The sequence below is a fragment of the Neovison vison genome, chromosome X, assembly GCF_020171115.1.
Source record: "Neovison vison isolate M4711 chromosome X, ASM_NN_V1, whole genome shotgun sequence".
Lineage (NCBI taxonomy): Eukaryota > Metazoa > Chordata > Mammalia > Carnivora > Mustelidae > Neogale > Neogale vison.
In genome coordinates this window covers 25,702,698-25,715,358 of record NC_058105.1, presented here as the reverse complement: position 1 = coordinate 25,715,358, position 12,661 = coordinate 25,702,698, and the positions used below count along the sequence as shown (strand labels likewise).

Here is a 12,661-nt window from a genome sequence, read left to right as displayed (position 1 = left end):
TTAGAAAGCTGAGAATGAATCCAGTGGCAGAGGAGATTCTTCTTCTCTCCCTCATGTGAATATATCACATGGCTCTTCGCAGGTTTATGATAATCTGTTCTCTGATCCCTGTGTTTGAAAACTGAACTGGATAAGAAATTTATATGTGGCATTTGCTGAATTACAACTGGTCTGGCAGGAGTGGAGCATTTGACAAAGAGCGACCCATTTTTAACTTATTAAAACATTAGTTATTTTCATAAAATCATTAATTTATTTAAAAGGACATTATGAAGAGGCACAGAGTTTTTTTCGTTCAGAGATGGAACAATCATTTCTCTATTTTCTACTTAATCCATCTTTCTTGTACCAAGCTATAGTGGCACTTCTTAGATCTACATTTGGATTTCCCCTGCCCTGGATGGTTAACAGGAGGCCATGGAGGACACATTCAAAGGTAAATACCGTTGAATTCAATTTCAGACAAGCTCCTATTGACAACTTTATCGAAGTGGCCTTGTGGGAATGTAGCTATTGTAGAAAAAAAATGTTTAATAAAGTTTGCTATCAAAATAAATAAAAATCCCTCCATCTTATTGACTTATCTAAGATCTGTCCCTGGGCCCACACTGTTGCACAGAGCTTAACACCAGCAATGCAAGTGAGAAGAAAAGTCAATATAGGGAGGTTCTGGAAGCTGCCACCTCCACCAGGTCTGAAAGAGACACTGGGAGGAGGATGGCTACAGCAGGAGCACGTAAGTAACCAGAGGTGAAAAAGAATGTGTTTTTCTATTTACGTTGGCCTCGTTGAAATTTTGCCTTCTGTCTTTTTAATCTTACTTCAGAATCACTTCCTTGACTGCACTTCATTAGACTTGAGAAGGATTTTAAAGGTCTGTGCATAAAACTCTGTTCTTCTAGAGTCTACAGCCCCTTGGTATCTGCATCTGCACTGATGATGGGTTTTGCTTCTGGCAGGTTTTCTTATGGGAGAAAGTAAAGGTAATGAATAGTCTGATGGAATAATTTTGGTACAAAGGGCATGGGCTTTGGAATCAGACATACTGGATGTCTCAAATTTCAGTTTTGCCATTTGCTGGCTGTGAGAGTCTATCACATTATTTACTCATTCCAAGCCTCCATTTTCTTATTTATTATATAAATATCACTACACCTATAGTATCAGGGTTGTGATGAGAATCAAACAAGGTAAGTGAATGAAAAACATCTGGTACAGTGCTTGGGGGCAGAATGGCACTCCGTAAGTGGTATATATTATCATGTTACAGAGCAAGTTGGCTGAAGATTAGGGGATATTGACAACTCTGTCTATACTACTAGAAAATAATATATATTAATATAGGCCAGCAGCTAGCCTATATTAGTCATTCAATAAATGTTGGTTGTTAATACTGTCTTGATCCTTTTAAGTAGCAAACCAAATATAGTTAAGATCAATCAACTGATTCTCACATTATCATGAGAGAATGAGTAGCATTTAGCATAGCTAAATGCATACAAACCTTTAATTGTTTAATCAAATATATTAGCCTCTTTTTACTCTAATTAAGATAAATTATAAAAACAAAAAATGGGGAGAATATAGAATAAATAATACCTTTGATTTTTTTTTCAGAAATTTACTTGGAGTCTTTTTAAGTGGAATTGCAGAATTGTTTCTGTTGCTTCAGGAGAAGTAAAAACAAAAAAGGAAAAAGCAAATACTTTGTTGCATAGGATACTGACAGCTTGATATGTGGATAATAGGAATTCTATCTCAAAGGTTAGCTTCTTTTTGGGGGGAAGTAAGGGAGGGGAAAAAACTTCAAGCATGTTTCTGGGTCTATTGATTTTTGAAAGGTTAATAGTTGGGTTAGTGTTTTAAGTTGGGCTTATTGGTAAGGATACCAGGAAGGGAGAAAACCTTCACAAATATTTTAGATCTTCTAACTACTTGACTTCTTAGAAGAAACTCAACCTCTCATAACTCATTGGCATTTGCATTATCAAAATTGGGCCTTGACAGAAAAATACCACGAAAGGTGTATCTATTAAATTTGCTCCATTGATTCTGTGAGCATTGCAAAATAGTGTCATGACTTAAAATATTTTTTTCTATTTTAACAAATACGTTGTCTTTTGAAGATGTGAAATCAGTGAAGTTTTTCTCTAGGGGAGAAATCATCAGTGGATTTTTATAGCCTTTCTGATTACTTTAGAGGAGAGTTTTTGATAATCTTATGGCTAGAATACCATTTTCTACAGACTCAAGGTCTTCAGCATCAAGTAACAATAGAATGTAATTGTTATAAAGAGCAGATGGTATATCTATTAACAGTCAACACATCTTCCTAAACATATGGTTGAACAGGTTAACTAAAGGATAAAGTGGTGAGAGTTGTATAGGAAACTGACAGCTGTAAAATATTTTCCCTTCTTTTTAAAACCATGTGTTTTAGGAAAAATCACACAATAAAATACTGTGTGATGTTTCCCCTCAGGGCTCAAAAAGTCTAAAAGAAAGGACGTTGAGTGACCTGTTATTATCCCTAAGACTCTTCTCTAAATACCCTTAGGTTGTATTTTGAAGGCATCGTCGTTCTAGAACCAGCTGTTCTAAAGAAGAACTAGACTGATGCTAGTTTTTCCACTTTAAAAACCTTTTATTGCCTTTTCTTTTCCAATAGCTCTTGAGTTAACAGAGATTTTATTGCTTACTCCCTATTTCATTGAAGTTGTTCATCGATGCAGCCCTGGTAATATTATCATCCAGGTAATTATTCCTATTGAAAACATAAAAAAAGGTCCATGGCAAGTATTCTATAGTAGTGGTGCAAATAATGGAGCATTTAAAAAATCCTAATCAGCATTTAAACAACATTAATGACAACAATAATAAAAGTCTTTCTCATAGTGACCTATCTTGAATAAGGACTTTAACGTAAAATGAGCAGTGAGTTTAAACAACATCTATATTACTTTATTTTTTTTAACATCTATATTACTTTAATCACTCATCTCTTTCTAGAACTATGTTGTTAATTCAAAATAATAGTCAAGGCAGCTTACCGATTGCTGTGGTTAACACAAACACCTGTTCCATCTTTTTTCCATCATTGTAAAATGCCAGATACCAAGGCCCTTGGTCCATATACTCTATGAAACCGGTCTCCTGCAGTGAAGTTAAGATCAGGTTCCGAGGCGAGTGCTGGGTATCATCAGAGCCCTTGGAGTCCTGCTTGACCAGTTGTTTTCCATCCATCAGTTTTACAAAATCAAACTGGAACAAATACACACACAAATATAAGCCACTACTTTTACTTCTAGACTAATGAAAAACATGAACTTAAATTGCCCTATTTCTACTTCATACTTCTCTGAGGAATGCAAAAGAAGAAGTTATTCTTTCTTAAGTATACTTAAGCCTGGTTCTGAAAAAAAAAACACTATATTTATAAATGTCATAAACCTTTCAGTTTATGTATTTATTAGTATTCAAAATAATTGTCTAAAAACAAGTAAGCCAAGGAATAGAAAAGAATCTTATTTAGTATTAAGCAAGAGAATCTTGATATTTTACTGAAGTATCAGACAAAAGATATTCGAAACCACACATTTCCCTAAAAAGTGTGACCATGATCTTCTCTACAAATTCAAGAATTTTATAGTTTTTAAAACAACTAAACAATCTAAAATTTGAGAACATTCATCATAATTTACTACCTTTGTGGTAACATATTTAAATATTCAAAGGACTCCCTCCTTTTTTCCCCTAATCAGTGGACAAGCACATGGCACACATTTCCTTGGGCATTTTTTAAAAGGGGGTTACATTTGAATGGCATTCTAATTCCCTGCCTATTCCCATCCAGAAGGTAAGGTTTGGACTGAAGTCATATCTGTTGAAAAAAAAAGTAATCCCCTCTTGGTTATGATTCCTTATGCTACTTCTTAGATGAAGCAGGGCCCCAAATGGGTTCATGCAAGGAAGAGATAAGGAAAAAAAGAGAGAAATCAGGTGGCTAACATTTATAGAAGAGCTTTGTAAACCATAGAAGAGCTTTGTAAACCATAGAGGTTTTACATATTTCAGTTATTATTAACAATAACAAGAAAAAATTTCTACCTCTAAGATAAAACCTCCCTTTTGGACTCATTTCCTTTATTGATTTGCATTCTTCCTTGGGACAAAGGGTCAAAGCCATATGGAGCCAGCCAAGGGGTGGTGTGGGCCCAAAAACTAAGTAAGATGAGGGGGCAGGGAGAGCTCATGATCATCCTGTTCCAGGAAACAAAATTCAAATTTCAAGAGTATTTTTTTAAACTTTCTTTTCTGAATTTGCTCACTAAATGCTATTGCTTATTTCTCAATGTCATTCTTTTTCATTCCTTTGGGTGTGATTATTTTGGATATTTGCCAATTACAAACATTGTCTGCCTTTACCTTTGACTCCCACACACTTTGCGACTCACAAACCCTGAACTAATCATCCCACCACCCTCTAAAAAGGGTCAAGAAATACCTATAACATCAAATACCTGAGTGTGTGTAGGTGGAATGTTTCTTCTGCCATAAATTCCCAGCAGAGAGTCCTTGGCTAAAGAAATATTGAATTTCAGATATATAGGATGGTGGATAGTAATCTGGAAACGCCAGAATAAGCCAGGTGGAATGGTCTGCATGACCTGTGCACCAATGTCAACTTCTCCAGTGTCTATCGCACGTCCCTTCTGAAACACTGGTTTTAAAGGTAAAGAAAATTGCATATAATATTAATTTATATTTATATATAATATTTATTTTATATATTATATGATTATATATTATGTATATAATTATATATTTATTATATATTAACTTATACTTATAAGTTAATGGTTTTTAGTTTTTCAGCACAAATATATGAAAATGACTTACTAAACTCTTTTTTCTTCCCTCCCCTACCCATATTTCAAGACTTTACCCAAAATATCTTCCAAGGAGCCCTCCCCAACCAACCACTATACCAGTCTCTTCCTTCTCTTGAACTACTATTGCATTTATTTCCATCATTTGATTCATTTTAACTACTATTTACTGAGGTGGTCTGGGTAGCAACAGGCGATACAACGATGAACAAGATGCAGTTCTTGCTTTCAAGGAGCTTTAAATATATGAGAGAAAATAGGACAAGTGTACAATAACTATGTTGTAAAGGAAAATAAGTGCTCTGGGTATTCAAAGGAGTAAAGGGTATTTGGTTGGAGGATACTCCTCATTCTTAGCTGTCTCTATGCCTTTTATCTTCCTTTATTTTTCTTCTTAGTGCTTATCACCCCCTAACATACCATATGTTTTACTAGTCTATTACCTATTTTCTCCCAATAGAATATAAGCTCCATGAGGCTATGGCTGCTTTGTTCCTTGTTTTATCCCCAGTAATTAGAGGAATGTATGCAAACAGTATGTGCTCTATACATATTTATTCAACGAACAAATGAATGAATGAATGAGAAAAGGGTATTTATGGGAAGTAGTACTGAAGATGGGCCTTAAAGAAAGAAGAAGATTTCAACAGAGCTGTTGAGAAGAATGTTCCACTGGGAAGGAACGCCTTGCACCAAAACAAAGAGAAGAGAAACTTGTAAAGCTATAGTGGTGGCTATGTGTCTATGGAGAAGAACAGTTAGAGATAGGGCTGGAAGGAAAGGATGGCATCATAGGGCCTTGCATGCCAATCCTGAGGGTTTATCGAGTAAAGATGGAAAGCCACTAAAGGTTTTTAAGAAGAGGGGAAATATTGGGGTACATTAGAAAGACTAATCTTGAGGCAGAAGGTGGAATGATTTAGAGCAGGGAAACACAAGGATGATAGAGAATTATGGAGCAATAATTCAGGTGAAATGACATGAAGATCTAAATTTAGGGTGGGCTCAACAGTTTACATGGGATAGTCCATTCCAGGCAACTATAAAACAAGCAAGTAGGCCTACATTAAACTAGAGAGCTCTACACTAAAAAAGAAACAATCGGTAAATTGAAAAGGCAACCTACAAAATGGGAGAAAATTATTTGCGAACCATGTATCTGATAAGGGGTGAATATCCAAAATATATAAAGAATTTATACAACTCAATAGTAAAGAAGCAAATAATCCAACTCAATAGCAAAAAAGAAAATAATCCAATATAAAATGGGCAAATGACTTTTTTCTAGAAAAGACCTACTGACGGCCCATAGGTATAAGAAAAGGTGCTCAACATCACTAATCATTAGGGGAAATGCGAATCAAACCCATAATGAGATAACACCACATACCCTGTTAGGCTGGTTATTAACAAAAAGATAAGAAATAACAAATGTTGGTAAGGATGTGGAGAGAAGGGAACCCTTTATAACCTTATACACTGTTGGTGGTTATGCAAAATGGTACAGTTGTTTTGGAAAAACAGTATGGTGGGTCCTCAAAAAATAAAACTACCATATGATCCAGCAATCTCACTTCTGGGTATATATCCAAAGGAACTGCAATCAAAATCCTGAGCAGATATCTACACATCCACATTCACTGCAGCAATACTCACAACAGCCAAGATATGGAAACAACCTAAATATCCTTTGATGAAAGAGTGGATAAAGAACATGTGATGTGTATATTATGTATATATATACATAATATACAATACATATATATATATAAAATACTCCATTGTGTATATATACATGAAATATTATTCAGCCACTCAATTAAAAAAAAGGAAATCTTGCCATTTTCAAGAACATGGATCAATCTGGAGCGCATTATGCTAAGTAAACCAAGCGAAACAGAGAAAGACAAATACTGCATGATATCACTTATGTGTGGAATCTATAAAAGAATAAAAGTCAATTTCATAGAAACAGAAACTAGAATGGTGCCAGGATTGGAGGGAGGGGGAAATGGGGTGATGTAGGTCAAAGGGTACAACTTTTTAGTTACTAGCAGAGCTCAATCTGACGTAGAACATGGTGACTATAGTTAATAATATGGCATTATATACTTGAATGTTTTTGAGAGTAGATCTTAAGCATTCTTACCACACCAAAAAAGCTAATTATGTGAGGTGATGGATGTGGTAATTATCTTCACCTTTTTAATCATTTCTACATTGTATAGGTTTATGAAATCAGCATGTTGTATACTTTAAATATATACAATTGTACTTGTTAATTTCTGCTTGATAAAGTTACAAAATCATATATTACTGGGAAGTATTAAACTGGGTTATCCTAAAAAAATGAAACAAGATGGGATCAGGAGGGAGACAAACCATAAGAGACTCTTAATCTCACAAAACAAACTGAGGGTTGCCCGGGGGGAGGAGGGTAAGGAGAGGGGGGCGGGGTTATGGACACTGAGGAAGGTATGTGCTCTGGTGAGTGCTGTGAAGTGTGTAAACCTGGCGATTCACAGACCTGTACCCTGGGGGCTAATAATACATTATATGTTAATAAAAAAATTAAAAAATAAAAAAAAATAAGCCTCACCTAGACAACAAAGAAAAAATAATATAGCAAGCTCAGAAAAAAAACCCCAAACTGGGTTATCCTATAGAATGATACAAATATCAATGAACTTCAGATTATTATAAATTTTAAAAATCTTATTGTACTTTCAAACATAAATACTAAAAAATAAAAATCTATTTTTCATGCTAGAGAAAATAATACTGAGATAAAAAAAATTTATCTAAACTAAGGCAAGAAAGAGAATGCATAGACTGGATGGATGAATCAGAAAACATAAAGAAGATGGAAGATAAATTATAATAAAATAAAGAGCAAAGAACTAAATGCTTATGTTAAAAGATAAAGTCATCACTCCAGATTAAAAAGTAAAATCTGAAGACATGTATTTTACAAAAAAAGTATTTAAAATATAAAGAGACTGACTTATAGTAATAAAAGTTATTTTCTTGGGAAGAAAAAAAAGAAGAGAAGACAATGTAAAGGAAGATTCTAGCACAGCACTTACAAACTTGAATGTGCTTAAGGAAGGACATCTAGCTAATAAGCAAATTAACGATTCAGTAGGTCTGAGGTTGGATATTTCTCACAAGTTCCCAAGTAATGCCCATGTTGCATGGTCCATAGGCTACACATTGAGAAGAAAGGTTCTTAGGACATTGGAATGCTAAGTATGGAGGCTAAGGAAGAGTCAAACTGACTTCATGGTTGTTGAGTTTGGGTGACTCAGACAATGCCAGTGGCAAAAACAAGAAAACTAAAAGGAGATGATTAGTGTGAGAGGAAGTCAAGTTTGGACAAGCTGATCTTTATTATTTATCGCAATATTTTCTAATTATTTCCGATATGCAAGTTTATTATATGTTTCTGTGGAATTCTGTGTTAAGTGGTAGCAGGGAGAGAAGGGATAGAAGAGGAGGGGCAAGAATTTGCTTGCCTTGGTTTTAAGCCACAAGGATCATACTTCAAGAGGGAAAATCCAATTTGGTCTCATTTCATACTGCCTTTATATTTTTCAGCCATCAACTCTTTCTCCACACCAAACACAGTTTAAAAACACACATGGTCTCTGTCCTTTGTGTTCACTTGCTATAAAATTAACAGCCCATTAAGAAACACACCTGCAGTGGCTTTATTCAGAGGCCAATGCCTTCTAGCTTTTAACTCCCTAAAATGCCTCCATTATTGCTTTTTGTGTTAAGGCCAAGAGTAATAACTATTTTAAGAATGTTCACTGTTAACTGTTAATAATAGATTTCAAATGCAATTTTGAACATAATTATGTATTACAGGACACATAATTTTGTGGAATTGACATTTATAATAAAATATGCCCTTTGAGATGATAAATGACCAACCGAGGACCTTATTTTTCACTGAAAGTTACTTTTTCCTATGTCAGACAGAATGGTCTTGTCCCCAAAGGATTGATTATGCATTTAACTCCTAAGGTCCTGGAGCTGACAGATGTCTTCAAAGAGCAGACAATTAACAGACTGTGTTTATGTGGATACTTCCGTTCTCGACCTAATGTTCAGTTTGTTCAATCGCTGTCCTCAATCAGCGAATCTTATCACTTCTTAAAATGCATCATTTGGTTGTTCAAACACTCTTATGAACATAAAATAATTTAAAATTATGTTCAACAAACACTATTTTAAAAGTGCTACAAATAGCCTTTAATGAATGCAGACACTGTCATTTTAAAAAATCAGGGCAAAACTGGCTGATGGACATTAACCTTTATATACAAGCCTTACCAAATGCTACACCATGTCTTCCTTCTGCACTTTATAGCATCATATACTGCATAATGAGGCTACTTAAATGTTATTCACTAAATCAAAAGAAACTCGTGAAGTTGTGTTGTTGGAGCTTCCTGGTTACTAGCATTAGTAAATATCTGAAGCATATATACTAAGTCATTTATAAAAATGATTTTAAAAGATGGTCTTACCCTTTGAAAGCCTGCATCACAATTAAAACAAGATAGATGAAGAGACATGACAACATGAATGAACATGTGGACTATAATTTAAATAAAAATAGCATAGCAAGCGAGTTGCCGCAATTTGGTGCTAAAGAGAAATTCTCACAGCTTGCAGATGGAAAATTTCTCAGCCTCTAACCTTTAACATCGAGTGTATCAGAAAGGGGGACGTCTCCCTGCTAGCAATCTACATCGCTAAATAGCCTGCTCCATTTTGTCTTCTCTCAAATTTTGTTACGGGTTACAATGTAGTGTTCTTAGTTAATTTACTATTTCATTTTTTTCTTAATGTAGCTCAAAGGGGAAAACTAAAGAGAAGAAAATGGCATGCAGAGAAAACGCATGTGGATTCCACGATATGGAACGTGATTTCAGGAAGACATTCTGTGCCAGGATAAGGAAGTGGAATAGTTTTGGCCAGACTTAAAATGGTCCCTGATCCCTCATTTGCAAAGGGTTAGCAGCAGGGCTAAAGTATAGCACAAAGGTCCGGATTCTGTAACGTGAATGTTTTAATGTCATTTAATCACTTAGATTGCTACAGCATATCGAAAGGCCCAGGAAGACCGTATTCTCCAGTAGCAGAACACTCCCTTGCAGAAATGCAAGAGGAAGAGCCACGGCTCATATCAATACCCACCAATATCCCCCAATTTAGTTTGAGCTAAACACTCTCTTTATAGCTTGCAACACAGGCATCAACTGCTGAGTGGTAAAAACCAATGGCAGATAGGCCATGTGGAAGGATGGCAAGCTAACTGACAGTTGCTTAGTTTAAAAGGAAAAGGTCAAGCTACCTGGCAGGTAAATATAGAGGCCTGGAATTGGTGACAGACACTGTGTGCAATGGAACCAAGCCCTCATTATCTCTAGACTCAGACACATACCTGAATACTAAGAACATAATTATTAACAAAACTGTCCTTATAAGACAGGGGTAAGTAGCGCTCTGCTGGACATAGACATGTATTTATTTTTTTCTACTTAATGTAGCTAGACCGGATTTAATGATCCTGCACAAAACTCAGTGAAACATGAGTAGATGATACTGACATGCGGTCGTTAAAAAGATTCTCATATCAGGTCCTCATGTAAAAATGACCAGGTTAAAGGCTGTGGTATTGTCCGTAACGGCAGTCTTAGCAGTCTTGTAAGGGACTTGCAAGTTACATAGATAGATACATAAAATGTATCTAAGCTAAGAAGATACTGGCTTTATTTATTTATTTTCAAGATACTGGCTTTAATTAACTGAAGGGGATGTTGTCCAAAGGAATGAAAAGATCATATTTAAGATTAAGATCATATTAAGATTAAGATCATATTTGCCCTTCACCTCACCCTATAGCACGTTCAAAATCCTCAGAAGACAGCAACAAATACCTTTGGAATGGTCATTCACCTGAATTAATCCTAGTGTGTGTCTCATGGCATAAGTACCACCTCCCTTTTGTTCCTTCAAACGTAATAATCGGTTCATAGTTTGAAAAGCATTATGAAATTTAAAATTTCAGTGCTTGGGACAAAATGGAGAGGTGAAATGAACCCCTAATTCCTGTGATTAAAAGCTGCAAAGAGATATAAAGGGGACAGTGAAAACCTATTCTACCCTTCCCATCTAAGTAGCCTTGTATACTTTTCTTTACATAAACTATTGAAGAAAAATATGTATTCAACTCTCAGTTCTTCAGGGACAGATTTTCTAGATTGTATATTACACATGCTTTTTATATCGGTTCTATAACTGAGGAGTATGCAGGAAAAAGAAAAGGAAGAATGAACCTGGTACATGGTAGGCACTTGGTAAATATTGTTTGGATGAATTAATAAAATAGTAATCTTGGTAATTTATTTAGTAATGTTGATCATTTACTTTGACATTTTGGTATCAGGTTTAGTGGGAAAAAGAACTGAAACATCACACGAAGACCTTTGGGAATTAACTGTGAATAAAATATGTTTAGACATAAAATACTCCTGCCTTCCTGACACTGATAATAGATCGCTGATTGTGTGGAAAAGTCCATTAGCAAATATTACATTTGAGAAATACATGAGTGTGTAAGTGTAAACAATTACATCCAGACACTGAAAGACTTCATGTGCCAATACAATACCTCATCTAGTATTACATACATCTTCTCAGACAGAAGTGAAATGGTATTGTTTAAATGTCACCATTAATTAAAAGACAAATTTTGAATTGCATTTTGACCCTGTATATCTGTTTGTTGAACATATTGTTGTTTAAAAGACTTAATTATCTTTTTAGAAGTATTTCTTGAAGTTCTGCCATAAGGATTTCCACTTTGTTAAATTTTTTTAAAAAATTTCACAGCTCTTCTGGTGTGTTATAATGACCACTAAGTAATATTCACAAACATTAGTTTCCAAATTTCAGGCTCTCCTGATGTGATATACAATCTCATACACTGAAACACAAATTGTTTGTAGAATCTCAGTCTGTGGATTATTACCAATGGTATACGAAGTAGTCAATCTCTCTGAATTTCTTTGGTGAAAACTTGAATGGATATAAAACTCAAATTTATCATCACATTTTTACATATTTAATCAATGACTCAGAGTCATGGTCAATATGGTATAAAATACCTCCTTAAAAGAAAATAATATTGCCACTAGCAAGAAAAAATTTTCAAATGCTAATGAATAAATATGGACCATGCAATGAAAAGACAAAAAATGAAATTAAAGAAATGATTTCCACTTATAATATCATCAAAAAGAATGTTAAAACTTGGGATAAATTTAACAAAAAAAGCTGCAAGTTGGGACAGCTGAGTGGTTCAGTCGGGTGAGTGTCCAACTTTTGGTTTCAACTCAGGTCATGATATTGGGGTCATGGGATGGAGCCCCACATTTGGCTCCATGTTCAGTGGGGAGTCTGCCTGAAGATTCTTTCCTTCTCCCACTGCCCCTCCCCACCCCCAGCTTACACTGGCTTGCACACTTTCTCTCCCTCTCTAAAATAAATAAACAAATCTTTTTAAAAAAATGTTGCAAGACACATGTATTCATCAGAAAGGATGAATACCCAACTTTCGTAGCAACATGGACAGGACTGGAAGAGATTGTGCTGAGTGAAATAAGTCAAGCAGAGAGAGTCAATTATCATATGGTTTCACTTATTTGTGGAGCATAACAAATAGCATGGAGGACAAGGGGCGTTAGAGAGGAGTAGGG

General features: G+C 35.1%; 1 protein-coding gene across 1 annotated transcript in view; it reads right to left on the bottom strand.

Annotated features, from left to right (window-relative positions):
* The window catches only part of TENM1 (teneurin transmembrane protein 1), a 792,472-nt gene that overhangs the window by 256,815 nt on the left and 522,996 nt on the right, over window positions 1–12,661 (bottom strand). The window contains exons 9-10 of the mRNA XM_044235713.1: window positions 4,521–4,720; window positions 3,051–3,261 (exon numbers count right to left, since the gene is read on the bottom strand). Of these exons, the coding sequence (XP_044091648.1) occupies window positions 3,051–3,261; window positions 4,521–4,720 (411 nt within the window). The remainder of the gene's footprint in view (window positions 1–3,050; window positions 3,262–4,520; window positions 4,721–12,661) is intronic.